The sequence below is a fragment of the Bufo gargarizans genome, chromosome 2, assembly GCF_014858855.1.
Source record: "Bufo gargarizans isolate SCDJY-AF-19 chromosome 2, ASM1485885v1, whole genome shotgun sequence".
Taxonomy (NCBI): Eukaryota; Metazoa; Chordata; class Amphibia; order Anura; family Bufonidae; genus Bufo; species Bufo gargarizans.
In genome coordinates this window covers 472228867-472245868 of record NC_058081.1, presented here as the reverse complement: position 1 = coordinate 472245868, position 17002 = coordinate 472228867, and the positions used below count along the sequence as shown (strand labels likewise).

Here is a 17002-nt window from a genome sequence, read left to right as displayed (position 1 = left end):
AATCTGCTGATACTGAGTGGAATCCATGTGTCCCTCAACTTTGACAAGATTCCCAGTCCCTGCACTGGCCACACAGCCCCACAGCATAATGAAACCACCACCATATTTTACTGGAGGTAGCAGGTGTTTTTCTTGGAATCCTGTGTTCTTTTTCCTCCATGCATAACGCCCCTTGTTATGGCCAAATAACTCCATTTTTGTTTCATCAGTCCACAGCACCTTATTCCAAAATGAAGCTGGCTTGTCCAAATGTGCTTTAGCCCACCTCAAGCGGCACTTTTTGTGCTGTGGGCGGAGAAAAGGCTTCCTCTGCATCACTCTCGCATACAGCATCTCCTTGTGTAAAGTGCGCCGAATGGTTGAACGATGCACAGTGACTCCATCTGCAGCAAGATGATGTTGTAGGTCTTTGGTGCTGGTCTGTGGGTTGACTCTGACTGTTCTCACCATTCGTCGCTTCTGTCTATCTGAGATTTTTCGTGGTCTGCCACTTCGAGCCTGTCACGGACGGTGTACAGGAAACAAGACAAAGCAACATGCATATATGACTGAGTGGATCCAAAGCTAAGGAACCAAAAGGGAGACCCCTGCACAAGACCTGAGACTATCCCTGGCTGCTCAGCTTATGCAAAGATCCGAAAGGTGGAGGTTTGCATATCCACGTACCTCGACTATATACCCCTGAACACCCTACAATAGTGAGGGGACACGACCACCGGCTCCCTACTCCAGACACAGAGGGAGTCAGGGTCACCTGGGATCCAGCAAACAGAAAATAACAGATAAATGTTCAGCACTTAACTTTGTAGCAGACAGGAAAACAAGATCAGCATGCACACAAACTCCAAGAGGAAGTATAAGCCGCCCAGCAATGCACCATGGGGAGGGATTTAAAGAGAAGCAATCAGTCTAACTCCATGACAGCTGAGAGAGGCTAAAGAGATGAGGAACTTAACAGTACAACAAAGAGAACTCAAGGAGGAGGTTCTGAAAGGCCTCTGTCAGAGCTTCTCAGCTGTCTGGTTGTGACAGTACCCCTCCCTCTATGAGTGGACTCCGGACACTCAGAGCCCACCTTCTCAGGATGGGACCTATGGAAAGCCCTGATGAGATGAGAGGCCTTAATGTCCGTCACTGGGACCCACATCCTCTCCTCAGGACAATAACCCTCCCAATGAACAAGGTACTGAAGAGAACCGCGAACAAGACGAGAATCCACAATCCTAGAGACCTGAAATTCAAGATTCCCATCAACCATAATCGGAGGAGGAGGCAAAGGCGAGGGTACAATGGGCTGAACATAAGGTTTCAATAAGGACTTATGAAAAACATTATGGATCTCCTAAGTCTGAGGAAGATCAAGACGGTAGGCAACAGGATTGATGACAGACAGGATTTTGTAAGGCCCAATAAACCTAGGATCCAACTTCCAGGAGGGAACCTTCAATTTGATATTCTTGGTAGACAACCACACCAGATCACCAACATTCAGGTCCAGACCAAGCACACGTCTCTTATCTGCCACACGCTTATATCTCTCACTCATGCTCTTTATATTATCCTGAATCTTTTGCCAAATAGATGACAAAGACGAAGAGAACCTGTCCTCATCAGGTAAACCAGAAGACCCCTCTCCCGAGAAAGTCCCAAACTGCGGATGAAACCCATATGCACCAAAAAATGGTGACTTATCAGAGGACTCCTGACGACGGTTATTTAAAGCAAACTCAGCAAGGGACAAAAAAGAACACCAATCCTCTTGATTCTCTGCCACAAAACAGCGCAGATATGTCTCCAGATTCTGATTGACGCGCTCTGTCTGGCCATTCGACTGCGGGTGGAAAGCAGAAGAGACTGACAACCGAACCCCCAAGCGAGAACAGAAAGCCTTCCAGAATCTGGAAACAAACTGCGTGCCCCTATCAGAGACTATGTCTGAAGGAATACCGTGCAATTTGACAATGTGATCAATAAATGCCTGCGCCAGCGTCTTAGCATTGGGCAAACCAGGAAAACGGATGAAATGCACCATTTTGCTAAAACGGTCCACCACCACCAGAATCACAGTCTTCCCCGAGGAACGAGGCAGGTCCGTGATAAAGTCCATGGACAGATGTGTCCAAGGACGGGAAGGAATGGGTAAGGGAAGGAGAGGACCTGATGGCTGTGAATGAGGGACTTTGGCACGAGCGCAAGTCTCGCAGGCTGCCACAAAACCCTCAACCGACTTACGAAGCGCAGGCCACCAGAATCTCCGAGCGATGAGATCCAGTGTGGCTCTTGCCCCCGGGTGCCCAGCAAGGACCGTATCGTGGTGTTCCTTAAAAATCTTGTGTCTTAAAGTGAGAGGCACAAACAACCTCCCAGGAGGACAAAGATCAGGAGCCTCTGACTGGGCTGCCTGCACCTCTGCCTCCAATTCAGAAAAAAGAGCAGAGACCACCACACCTTCAGCCAAAATGGGACCCGGGTCTTCAAAATTCCCGCCTCCCGGAAAACGTGACAGGGCATCTGCCTTCACATTCTTAACTCCAGTGCGGAACGTGACCACAAAATTAAACCTAGAAAAGAACAAAGACCATCTGGCCTGTCTCGGGTTCAGACGCCTGGCTGACTCCAAGTAGGCCAGATTTTTATGGTCAGTAAATACGGTAATAGGGTGTCTGGCTCCCTCTAGCCAATGGCGCCATTCCTCAAAAGCCAACTTGATGGCCAACAATTCTCTATCTCCCACATCGTAATTTCTCTCTGCGGAGGAGAGTTTTTTCGAGAAAAAGGCACACGGTCGCCATTTGGCAGGAGAGGAACCCTGAGACAAGACCGCCGCCACACCCACCTCAGAAGCATCAACCTCAACTATGAAGGGTAAAGAAATATCAGGTTGCACCAAGATGGGAGCGGAAGCAAAACTCTCCTTGATATTAGAAAAAGCCTTACGCGCCTCTACTGACCAAGAAGAAAAATCGACCCCCTTTCTGGTCATATCAGTGAGTGGTTTAACAATAGAGGAATAATTCTAAATAAACTTCCTGTAATAATTGGCAAAGCCCAAAAAACGCATCAGCGCCTTCTGATTCTCAGGAAGCTCCCACTCAAGCACAGCGCGGGCCTTCTCGGGGTCCATGCGAAAACCAGAAGCGGAGAGAAGAAACCCCAGAAATTGAATTTCTGGAACCGCAAACACACATTTTTCCAGTTTCGCATATAATTTATTCTCCCGCAGGATGAGCAAGACCTGACGTAAATGTTCCTTATGAGTTTTGAAATCAGGAGAAAAAAATCAAAATGTCATCCAAATACACTAATACAAATTTTCCCATCAAATGATAAAAAATGCTGTTCACAAAATGCTGAAAAACGGCTGGGGCATTCATCAAACCAAAAGGCATAACCAAATTCTCAAAATGGCCCTCAGGAGTATTGAAGGACGTCTTCCATTCGTCTCCTTCTCTGACCCTGACCAGGTTGTATGCCCCTCTTAGATCTAATTTGGAAAAGACTTTAGCCCCAACAACCTGGTTAAACAGGTCCGGGATCAGAGGAAGCGGATAAGGGTCACGAATAGTGATACTGTTCAGCTCCCTGAAATCCAGACAAGGTCTTAAAGAACCATCTTTTTTCTTAACAAAGAAAAAACCAGCGGCAACAGGTGACTTCGAGGGTCGTATGTGTCCTTTTCTCAGACTCTCAGAGATCTAAGCACGCATAGCGATCCTCTCAGGTTGGGAAAGATTGTATAAACGAGATTTAGGCAGTTTGGCGCCTGGGATGAGATTAATAGGGCAATCGTACTCCCTGTGCGGGGGCAAATCCTGAACTCCACTCTCAGAGAAGACATCCGAAAATTCAGAGAGAAAAGATGGTACAGTCTTAGTAGCAACCTCAGAAACAGATGTCGTGAGGCAATTCTCTCTGCAAAAGTCACTCCAACCATTTATTTGCCTCGCTTGCCAATCAATGGTGGGGTTATGTTTAGTGAGCCTGGGTAGCCCCAACACTAGAGGGGTAGGTAATCCACTAAGGACAAAACATGACACATCCTCAACATGAGCATCACTCACAATTAAACGGATATTGTGAACTATGCCCTTTAATGATTTCTGAGAAAGTGGAGCGGAATCGATAGCAAAAACAGGAATATCCTTTCCCAAAGTGCGCACCTGGAAACCATGAGTTATCGCAAATTGATTATCAATGAGATTGACCGCTGCTCCACTATCCACAAAAAATCTCACAAAAAATGTTCTTGCTCTCTAGCGCCACCCTAGCCAGCAGGACAAAACGGGAACTACAAGCAAACGGAAAACCTTCAATTTCCACCTCAACCCTGCCAATAGTAACAGACGGAACATTTTTTAAAGATTTTTTCCTGTTTGTTTCTTTATTACTCCCAGAAAACTGCCTGAATCTCCTAGAGGGACAAATATTTGCCAAATGATTTATACCTCCACAACAAAAACAAACCCTCCCATGCGAGCTGAATCTTCTATTGTCAGAAGCAATCAACCCCAGCTGCATGGGCTCCTGCTCAGAAGGAGCTGACAGCGACTGAGACCCCTGCGCACAGAATGGGACCGCTGCACTGTCCTGGGACTGAGTATGACAGGAAGGGAACATCTCTCCTCTCTCTCTAAGACGCCTGTCAATACGAACGGCCTGAGACATAGCAGAGTCCAAAGAAATAGGCCTCTCATGAAAGGCAAATGCATCTTTCAATCCCTCTGAAAGACCATGGCAAAATTGACTTTGGAGTGCAGCATCATTCCAACCAGTATCAACTGCCCATCTCGAAATCTGAGCAGTTTATTTCTGCGGATTGTTTACCCTGGCATAATAGACGTAGTCTAGACTCAGCCATAGCAATACAATCCGGATCATCATATATCTAACCCAGGGCTAAAAAGAATTCATCCACTGAACGGAGAGGCCGTGCCCCCTCTGGCAGCGAAAAGGCCCAGGACTGCGCGTTACCTCTGAGCAGCGATATAATGATCCCCATCCTCCGTTCCTCATCACCAGAGGAATGGGGAAGAAGGCGAAAATGGAGTTTGCAAGCCTCTCTAAAACGCACAAAATTCTCACTACCCCCGGAGAACGTATCCGGGAGCGAGATCTTAGGCTCAGAACAAACTCCATGAACGCAAGCTGAACCGGTCACTTGAAGCTGAGAAAAAGTCTTACGGAGATCAGCTACCTCCAATGAAAGACCCTGGAAGCGTTCAGCCAAAAGTGAAACCGGATCCATGCTTGAGACGGTTTTGGCGGCTTATAATGTCACGGACGGTGTACAGGAAACAAGACAAAGCAACATGCATATATGACTGAGTGTATCCAAAGCTAAGGAACCAAAAGGGAGACCCCTGCACAAGACCTGAGACTATCCTTGGCTGCTCAGCCTATGCAAAGATCTGAAAGGTGGAGGTTTGCATATCCACGTACCTCGACTATATACCCCTGAACACCCTACAATAGTGAGGGGACACGACCACCGGCTCCCTACTCCAGACACGGAGGGAGTCAGGGTCACCTGGGATCCAGCAAACAGAAAATAACAGATAAATGTTCAGCACTTAACTTTGTAGCAGACAGGAAAATAAGATCAGCATGCACACACACTCCAAGAGGAAGTATAAGCCGCCCAACAATGCACCATGGGGAGGGATTTAAAGGGAAGCAATCAGTCTAACTCCATGACAGCTGAGAGATGCTAACGAGATGAGGAACTGAACAGTACAACAAAGAGAACTCAAGGAGGAGGTTCTGAAAGGCCTCTGTCAGAGCTTCTCAGCTGTCTGGTTGTGACAGAGCCTTAACTTGAACTGAGCCTGTGGTCTTCCATTTCCTCAATATGTTCCTAACTGTGGAAACAGACAGCTGAAATCTCTGAGACAGCTTTCTGTATCCTTCCCCTAAAGCATGATGGTGAACAATCTTTGTCTTCAGGTCATTTGAGAGTTGTTTTGAGACCCCCATGTTGCTACTCTTCAGATAAAATGAAAAGAGGAGGGAAACTTACAATTGACCCCCTTAAATACTCTTTCTCATAATTGGACTCACCTGTGTATGTAGGTCAGGGGTCACTGAGCTTACCAAGCCAATTTGAGTTCCAATAATTAGTTCTAAAGGTTTTGGAATCAATAAAATGACAACAGTGCCCAAATTTATGCACCTGCCTAATGTTGTTTAAACAATTATAGCACACTTTCTGTAAATCCAATAAACTTCATTTCACTTCTCAAATATCACTGTGTGTGTCTCCTATATTATATATTTAACTGACATTTTTTATCGTAACAACCAACGATTTATACAGGAAAATCATGACGATTAACAAGGTTGCCCAAACTTTCGCATCCCACTGTATATATATATATATATATATATATATATATACACTTATAGAAATATCTTAAAATTTTTTCTTTTTTTCCCCCTACCTGACTAATCTGGTTGGGGCAAATGAGATTATATTGGCGATGATATATATATATATATATTGCGGGAAAACCGCGCGAGTAGGCACGCAATTGCAGTCAGTTTTTTTCCGTGCGAGTGCAATGCGTTTTGCACGCGCGTGAGAAAAAACTGAATGTGGTACCCAGACCCGAACCCGGACTTCTTCACAGAAGTTCGAGTTTGGGTTAGGTGTTCTGCTGTAGATTTTATTATTTTCCCTTATAACATGGTTATAAAGGAAAATAATTGCATTCTTAAAACAGAATGCTTACTAAAATGTTGCTTGAGGGGTTAAAAAAATATATATAATTCACTCACCTCATCCTGTTGATCGCACAGCCAGCATCGTCTTCTTTCTTCATCTTTCAGGACCTGCAAAAGGACCTTTGATGACGTAATCGTGCTCACCACTACACCAGTATTTTAATAGTACCTTGGGGGTCTGTTCCAGTTTTAGCATTGGGGCAAAATTAGCTGCTGCAGAACTTCATAATACACACCTCAACTTCTGCAGAACCTCAATATACATGCATCAACTGCTGCAGAACATCATTATACACAACTCAGCTGCTGCAAAACATCATAACGCACACCTCAGCTGCTATAGAACCTCATAATACACACCTCCACTGATGAAGAACATGGTAATCTGGTGCTACAAAACACATAAGGCTTTGATCATATACCATATGTAATAGGGACTTCCATCGCAGATCAGGTCATAAATGCTAGACTAAATTTTGCAGCCTGCCAGGCTCCATGATGGAAACCCATCAGATCTCATCATAATATGCCAGATCCATCACTACTGTGATTTTTATTGTTGTGCTCATATGACAGAGCAGAACAGTAAAAGTCACTAATGCAGATGTGAACAAAGCCCAATAAACACCTCAGAAGCTGCAGAACAGTGAGGAAAACTTATCATGACCAGGTTGTTATTATTGGAGTTCAGAGGGCAATACAGGGAGGGTTAAAAGAGGAATAAACAACAACTCCCAAAATGTCCAGACTGTTATTATAAGGCTGTGATGGCTAACCTATGGCACTCCAGCTGTGGTAAAACTACGACTCCAAAGATGTACACTTGCTTGGCTGTTCTCCATAAAACTCTATAGAAATTAATGGAGCATGCTGGGAGTCATAGCTGGAGTGCCAGAGGTTAGCCATCACTGTTATAGGGCATCAATGGACATTCCATGGAGAGTGATACAACAGGAAAGTACTACAACTCCCAGCAATTCTAGGATGTTTTTATGGGCTTTTAGAGGTCATTACAGAGAGTGAGTATAAGGAAGCAAGTACAACTCCTAGTATTTGACAACTTGTACAGGGAGACAAACCACTAACCTCTACTCCAGGTTAGCACAGAAGATCCACCCTCTCATATCATGACATCACACAGGTCTTTCATCACTTTTCCTCTCCACTGCTGAGCTCTCTTCCTGCACTGGTCATATGGTAATGACATAAAACAGGTCCTTCTTCTCCTAGTATCTTCTCTGCACAGCTAGCTTGCCTACCCCTCATTGTGGCCCTGAACATACTGCTTAATTACATCTACGGTCTGTGTATGCAGATACAATTGAATGCAGGGGGCACCAGAAACCAGGTCAGGTGCGCAGCAAAGGGAACCATCTGGAGGCCACTTCAGGAGTCAGAGGTGATGCACCCTGTGTGGTAGTACAGGTTACACACCCCTAAGGCCAGCACTGGACCACTACTCCAGTGCCCCCACCCTGTGCCTGTCACTGCACTAGTTACCTATTCAGTATAGTATTTAATTTAAACTTCCCACTCTCACCCACAAAGCTTTTCACAGTGCTGCACTTCCCTATATCTCCTCTCTCATATCTGTCTACCACCATACCCATGATCTCTGTTCTGCCAATGATTTAAAACTAACATCCACCATAATCCAAACCTGTCACTCCATCTCCAAGACTTCTCTCAAGTTGCATCAGTTCTCTGGAATGTGCTACTATGGAAAATCAGGATAATTTCCTATACCCACAGTTTTAGGAGCTCCCTAATGACGCATCTTTTTAGGGTGGCCTATCACATCCCCTAATCTAACTCTTCTCCATTCATCCTCCTTCAATCTCATTCGTCAGAACCTGATCCCATCCCAACAATATCTACCACAAAAACACTCGACAGCACTACACATATTTTGTTTGTACACGTGCCCTATGATTGTTAAGTGCTGCAGAATATGTTGGCGCTATATAAATAAAGATTATTATTATTATTCCTACTACATTTACCACAATGCTCCACAAAGCCGTATTCATTTAATACATGTATCCTTTTTGTCTATTTTTTTCACAGCAACTACAGTGCACTGATTGGAGTCTGGATCTATGGATTGTTCGTGGTCATTCTGTTAATTCTAGATCTGATATATTATTCAGCAATGAACTATGATATTTGTAAAGTGTACCTTGCAAGGTGGGGGATTCAAGCAAAATGGATGAGGCAACGACAGAGGCAATGGGATAAAGCAGCACCAGAGCCTTCCCAAGTACAGACTCAGTCTCAGATGTCACATGCTGTACACACTTTAAAAGGGGATACTGTTAGTCCTACACTGATGTCCTTTCAGACTTCAACTGCCTGGTAAGAGTATAAATATACTTTCTCTTTGTATTGCAAATTCAAATATGCTGTTTTAGTTAAAGGGTTAGAAAAACATGGTGTATCTCTTCCCAAACCAATTCCATGCCTGTCCTCAGCTGTGGTGCTGTTTCTGGAGAGGGATGCAGAGTCTAAGGAACTACCTCTTGGTCCTTCATATATGCAAGGAGGTACGGACCTTCCCAGTTGGATTTCCAAGTTGCAATCCTTGGAATATTCAGTAGCAGGAGTGCTGATATAACTACAGCATAGTGAGGAATATAGCCAGGGGTTGTCACTAATAAAGAAGTCAGAATGCAACACGCCAGAGAAAGGAGGGATATATGGTTAGGGGACTGGTCAGGAATCAAAACTAGAAGTATAACAACAGGTACTAGGTGACAAATACAGGCGGTGAGACAAGAGCTATAGCTAGACAATTTCTTCAGCAAGGGCAATGATTCGATATGGGGACATTACTTGGGCCTTGTATGGTATATTATTGGTTATATTTGTCTTTGTGTTATTGACAATGGTATATAGGGACTGCACCGTTTGTGTAGCATTTCAACATCGTGACTAGGGTTGAGCGAACGGGTTCGTATCGAACTTTAGGATTTTTGGACCCCGAACCCGAACATTTCAGTAAAAGTTTGGGTTCGGGTTCGGTGTTCGGCGCTTTTTGTAAGGCTGCAGAGCAGCCAATCAACAAGTGGTTAACTCTCTGACCTTAGAAGCCATCACAGCCATGCCTACTAATGGCATGGCTGTGATTGGCCAGTGTAGTATGTGACCCAGCCTCTATATAGGCTGTAGTCACGTAGCGCTGCACGTCACTCTGCTGTGCTTAGTGTAGGGAGAGGATGCTGCTGGTGATTTCAGGGAGAGAATAGGAGAGAGTCTTTGCTCAAAATCTCAGCGATCTAACTCAGCGATCTACATACTTTGTGTTTTGTGGGTGCAGGGCACAATTTTTTTTATCCTGCCCTAACTGAGCCCAGTGACCGAAAAAAAATAACTTTAATAAGTCAGACAGGGACAGGGAGCAGGGAGCGGTCAGACATTTCCACTGCGCCTGCGCCGAATGCCGCCGAATGCAGAGACGAACGGCGCAGGCGCGAGATTTCGGACGCCAGAAGCAGGGGGAGGATCGATTTCACTAGGAGATGGGCGTGCTGGAGCGAGGAGCTGGGCGGCAGTTTATTAAGGTAGACGGAGCCTCTAGGTGCTGAAAAGACACCCACATAGCACCTAGAGGCTCATTTGCATAAATATAAAAGTGCTTTTTTAAACAAAACGGCGGAACGGAGGAATATAATACTTAGCTTGTATGGTACATCAGACACTAGCGGATCGCTAGTGTCTGAAAACGAAATGTGTGCAAAGGAAGTGGTAGAAACCCTTTAAAAACACACTTTTTAGCCAAAAAACACTATTTTTAGGCCTTGCAGCATCAGCACGTGTGAAATAACAAGCTTATATACTGCTGTCAAATTCAGTTGCTAAACAAACACTCGTTTGGGCAAAAAAAAAAATTGTTGGCAGCCTTTGATGCAGATCAGCCATTGTGAGATACACCCTTAATACATTTGGGTTAGATTCAGAGATTTTAAATACTGCCATTTGGTGCACCAATATTTAATTCAGGCCTACAGTGGTTCAGGCCATGTGAGATACATCCTTTACATACAGGGGTTTGATTCAGCCATTTGAAATACAGCTATTTTGGGCAAAGAAATTGTAATTCAGGATTACAGTGGGTCAGGCCGTGTGAGATACACCCTGTATATACAGGACTTATATTCTTTCATTAATAAAACACCCTTTTGGGGGCAAAATACACAGCATTTGGGGGCAAATACGCAGCATAAGCACGTTTGAAATTCCTGGGTTATATATTGCTGCCATATTGAGTTATTAAACAAACACCCGTTTGGGCAAAAAAAAAAATATTTGGCAGCCTTTGCTGCATACAGTCAGGTCCATAAATATTGGGACAATTCTAAAATTTTTGGCTCTATACACCACCACAATGGATTTGAAATGAAACAAACAAGATGTGCTTTAACTGCAAACTGTCAGCTTTAATTTGAGGATATTTACATCCAAATCAGGTGAACGGTGTAGGAATTACAACAGTTTGCATATGTGCCTCCCACTTGTTAAGGGACCAAAAGTAATGGGACAATTGGCTTCTAAGCTGTTCCATGGCCAGGTGTGTGTTATTCTCTCATTAACCCCAATTACAATGAGCAAATAAAAGGTTCAGAGGTCATTTCAAGTGTGCTATTTGCATTTGGAATCTGTTGCTGTCAACTCTCAATATGAGATCCAAAGAGCTGTCACTATCAGTGAAGCAAGCCATCATTAGGCTGAAAAAACAAAACAAACCTATCAGAGAGATAGCAAAAACATTAGGTGTGGCCAAAACAACTGTTTGGAACATTTTTTTAAAGAAGGAACGCATCGGTAAGCTCAATGACACCGGAAGACTACGAAAAACAACTGTGGTGAATGACCAAATAATTATTTCCCTGGTGAAGAAAACACCCTTCACAACAGTTTTCCAGATCAAAAACATTCTCCAGGAGGTAGGTGTATGTGTGTCAAAGTCAACAATCAAGAGAAGATTTCACCAGAGTGAATACAGAGGGTTCACCACAAGATGTAAACCATTGGTGAGCCTCAAAAACAGGAAGGCCAGATTAGAGTTTGCCAAACGACATCTAAAAAAGCTTCACAGTTCTGGAACAACATCCTATGGACAGATGAGATCAAGATCAACATGTACCAGAGTGATGGAAAGAGAAGAGTATGGAGAAGGAAAGGAACTTCTCATGATCCTAAGCATACCACCTCATCAGTGAAGCATGGTGGTGATAGTGTCATGGCGTGGGCATGTATGGCTGCCAGTGGAACTGGTTCTCTTGTATTTATTGATGATGTAACTGCTGACAAAAGCAGCAGGATGAAATCTGAAGTGTTTCGGGCAATATTATCTGCTCATATTCAGCCAAATGCTTCAGAACTCTTTGGACGGCACTTCACAGTGCAGATGGACAATGACCTAAAGCATACTGCAAAAGCAAATCAATCACCTGACCTGAATCCGATTGAGCATGCATTTCACTTGCTGAAGACAAAACTGAAGGGAAAATGCCCCAATAACAAGCAGGAACTGAAGACAGTTGCAGTAGACGCCTGGCAGAGCATCACCAGGGATGAAACCCTGCGTCTGGTGATGTCTATGTGTTCCAGACTTCAGGCTGTAATTGACTGCAAAGTATTTGCAAGCAAGTATTAAAAAGTGAAAGTTTGATTTATGATTATTATTATGTCCCATTACTTTTGGTCCCTTAACAAGTGGGAGGCACATATGCAAACTGTTGTAATTCCTACACGTTCACCTGATTTGGATGTAAATACCCTCAAATTAAAGCTGACGGTCTGCAGTTAAAGCACATCTTGTTTGTTTCATTTCGATTCCATTGTGGTGGTGTATAGAGCCAAAAATGTTAGAATTGTGTTGATGTCCCAATATTTATGGACCCGACTGTATGTCATTGTGAGATGCACTCTTAATACATTTGGGTTAGATTCATAGATTTGAAATACCGCCATTTGGTGCACTAATATTTATTTCAGGCCTACAGTGGTTCAGGCCGTGTGAGATACACCCTTTACATACAGGGGTTTGAGTCAGCCATTTGAAATACAGCCATTTTGGGCAAAGAAATCTTTAATTCAGGCCTACAGTGGGTCAGGCCGTGTGAGTTAGACCCTTTACATACAGGGGTTTGATTCAGGCATTTGAAAAACAGCCATTTTGGGCAAATAAATCTTTAATTGAAGCCTAGTCTGGTTCAGGCCATATGAGATACACCCTTTACATACTGTCATTCTATTCTACTATTAATTAAACACCCATTTAGGGCAAGATCCTAAACTCGCAAAATATGAGGAGAGCGTCAAATAAGGGATGTGGCCCAGGTCGTGGTGCTGCTGGTGGAGCGCCTGTTGCAGGGAGAGGACGTGGTCGATCTGTGCCAGCTACACGCAGAAGTGAAACCCCTTCCTCAGGTGCGAGTAGGCGACAGAAACTGCAGCGGTATTTGGTCGGGCCTAATGCGGCTCTACGAATGGTGAGGCCTGAACAAGTACAGGCGATAGTAGATTGGGTTGCTGACAGTGGATCCAGTTCCTTCACATTGTCTCCCACACAGTCTCCTGCTGAAAGACCACAGTTGGCACCTGCAGCCGATGTTCATCAGTCTTTAACCTCACCCCCTTGCAAATCAGCCAAGCAGTCTGAGCCCCAAGTCATGCAGCAGTCTCTTCTGCTTTTTGATGACTCTGTTAGCAGGGTTTCCCAGGGCCATCTACCTAGCCCTACCCCAGAAGTGGAAGAGATTTTGGTGAATGAATGCGAAGGAAGGTGAAGGAAGTCAGGGGTGAAGACTGGGTGGAAGATGATGTGGAGGACGATGAGGTCCTCGACCCTACATGGAATCAAGGTCATGCGAGTGACCTATGTAGTTCGGAGGAAGAGGCGGTGGTCGCACAGAGCCACCAGCACAGCAGAAGAGGGAGCAGGGTGCAAAAGCGGAGCGGCCGTCCTCTAGACAGTATGCCTGCTACTGCCCACCGCAGCAAGAGACCGAGCACACCAAAGCCAGCTCCAAGGAGTTCCCTGGCGTGGCAGTTCTTCAGACAATGTGCTAACGACAAGACACGAGTGGTTTGCACGCTGGGCAATCAGAGCCTGAAGCGAGGCATAAACGTTCTCAACCTGAGCACAACCTGCATGACCAGGCATTTAAGTGCAAAGCACGAGCTGCAGTGGAGTAGACACCTCAAAAACCAAGAAAGGTTTCTGGCTCCACCTGCTTACTCTTCTGCTGCAGTCTCGGCCTCTTCATCCACCTCTGGAGTGACAGTGCCACCTGCCACCCCGCAAACAGAGGATCTGCCAGCAACACCAACACCTGGATCACCAAGCATCTCCACAATGTCACACGGAAGCGTTCAGCTCTCCATCTCCCAAACGCTGGAGGGGAAGAGGAAGTACCCCCCTACCCACCCGCAATCCCTTGCCCTGAATGCCAGCATTTCTAAATTACTGGCCTTTGAAATGCTGACATTCGTTCTGGTGGAGACTGATAGTTTTAAAGGCCTTATGGCGGTGGCTGTCCCACAGTACGTCGTGCCCAGCCGCCACTACTTTTCCAGGCGAGTCATCCCTTCCCTGCACAACCAATTAGGGGACAAAATCAGGTGTGCACTGCGCAACGCCATCTGTGGCAAGGTGCACCTGACTACGGATACGTGGACCAGTAAGCATGGTCAGGGACGTTATATCTCCATAGCAGCACACTGGGTAAATGCAGTGGCGGCTGGGCCTGAGGCGGATAACAGTTTGGCGCATGTCCTTCCACCACCAAGGATTTGCCTCCTGTTGCTTCCTCCTCCTACTCTGCTTCGTCATCCTCTACCAGCTCCTCGTCCGGTCAGCGTAACACCTTCACCACCAACTTCAGCACAGCCAGGGGTAAATGACAGCAGGCAGTTTTAAACCGTATCTATTTGGGGGACAAACCCCACACCACGCAGGAGCTGTGGACGGGCCTTGAAGGACAAGGACAACGTACCGTCCTTAATTCCATCATTGGAGTGTGATCGTAAGATGCGTGAACACGCTGGTAGACGCGCTGCTGGTGGCATTCCCACCTGACAGAAGGCAGGGTTAGCATTGCCGAAATGTGGAAAAGCTTTGTCAGCACGCCACAACAACCAGCACAACCAGCTGATATGGAACGTCTTAGCAGGAGGCAGCATTTCACCAACATGGTGGAGCAGTATGTGTGCACACGCCTACATGTACTGAATGACGGGTCTGCCCCCTTCAACTTCTGGGCCTCCAAATTTGGCACAGGGCCTGAGCTTGCCATTCACGCATTGGAGGTGCTGGCATGCCCTGCAGCCAGTGTATTATCTGAACGTGTGTTTAGCACTGCAGGGAGCATCATCACAGACAAGCGCAGCCGCTTGTCCACAGCCAATGTGGACAAGCTCACGTTCATTAAAATTAACCAAGCATGGATCCCTCAGGACTTGTCCGTACCTTGTGCAGAATAGACATGTATACCGGCACTAACCAGCCATTGTTATACTGCAGCGCAATTGCTCATTCTTGTATTTTGGAAATTTCACACTCTTTTAGAGTGTACCCTAATAAAAAATAAAGAAAAATAAAACCAAAAACCTGTTGGCTACCTCGTCCACCTACACCGCTACGTCCACCGCCTCCGCAAACTCCTACTATTTTATTCGTACGTATTTTATTTTATATCATTTCACTACTTTGTCAGTTACTTTTTTGGGTGAAATCTAGCAATTTTTGGGTGTATAGTACCACTGCTATACTAAGTACAAGGGTTTACCAAAAAATAAAAAATTGTCATTTACTTTTTCGGGTGAAATTCACAAATTTTTGCGTGTGATGTACCACTGCTATACCTATTACCCCTCTTGCACATGACTTTCAATGGGTCAGTTGAAAACTCGGCTAATGCACCGTTTGCCATCCGCGTCCGTGATTCGTGGTTCCAGTCCGTCAAAAAAATATAACCTGTCCTATTATTTTCGCGGAAAATGGTTCGCGGACCCATTCAAGTCAATGGGATCACAAAACAATGCTGAGGCACACAAGATTGTCATCCACGTCCGCGTCCGTTTTTTTCCTATCATTTGCATGGCAAACCTGTCTTAGACTTTTTTTTACATTCCTTTATGTCTGGTGGTCCTCCAAAAATAAAGGAAGACACACGAAAACAAAAACGGAAACGGTTCACTGAACAACGGAACCCTATTTTGCGGAACGGAACACAACAACGGTCGTGTGCATGAGGCCTTAGACTGGTAAAAAATAAAATAAAATTTGCAATTTACATTTTCGGTGAAATTCACCAATTTTTGGGTGTATAGTACCACTGCTATAACTAGTAGGCCAGTAAAAAATAAAATAAAATGTCATTTACATTTTCAGTTAAAAGTTAACAATTTTTGGGTGTCTAGTACCACTGCTATACCTAGTAGACAGGTGGAAAAAAAATTGTCAGTTACATTTTCTGATGAAATTCACACATTTTTCGGTGTGATGTACCACTGCTATACCTAGTAGACTGAAAAAAATATAATTCTGGTGAAATTCAAAAATTTTGGGGTGTTGAGTACCACTGCTATATCTAGTTAAAAAAAATATTTGTCAGTAGCATTTTCTGGTGAAATTCACCCATTTTTGGGTGTGATGTACCACTGCTATATGGGGTAGACAGTTAAAAAAAAAAATTGTCTGTTACATTTTTGGGTAAAATTCTAAAATTTTGGGGTGTAATATACCCCTCCAGCTTAATAAATTTCAATAATTTTTATTTTACATTTTAGGGTGACAATACACCATTTTTTTCTATCATAGACCCCTGCTCTACCAAGTAGACAGGTTAATACATTTCTGTAATTTTTCTGTTATATTCTTGGGTTGACATTATACAATTGTAGACATGAATAAACCCCTCCTCTGCATAGGTGACATGGAATACAATTTCTGAAATGCTTCTTTGATTGATGCGCGCCACCTCCTTTGATTCAATGCTTAAACTTAAACAAGTTGTTCCACATTTGCACTTCAATTATTTGTCCCACATTTCCGCCATACTCTTTTGGTCAATTGCTTTTCGCTATTTTGTTATTTTAAGTCATTTCCCTATCCACATCTGTTTGCAGAGCACTTGCCATGCTCTTAACCACATTTTGACGACATTTGCAGCTCTCTAGCCCTTTCCATTACATTTTTACAGCCATTTTAGTGCTCAAAAGTTCGGGTCCCCCATGACTTCAATGGGGTTCGGGGTCAAGTTCGGGTCCTGAACTC

The 17002-nt window shown here is 44.5% G+C and overlaps 1 protein-coding gene across 3 annotated transcripts in view; it reads left to right on the top strand.

The window, feature by feature from the left end:
• SHISAL1 (shisa like 1) overlaps positions 1–17002 on the top strand; it is a 256452-nt gene that overhangs the window by 183466 nt on the left and 55984 nt on the right. For 2 of the 3 annotated variants that reach the window (XM_044277853.1, XM_044277851.1), the window contains exon 4: positions 8788–9079. In XM_044277853.1, coding sequence (XP_044133788.1) covers positions 8788–9079 — 292 coding nt within the window. Of the gene's footprint in view, positions 1–8787; positions 9080–17002 lie in introns of those variants that run through there. The other variant, XM_044277852.1, reaches the window with a different exon arrangement.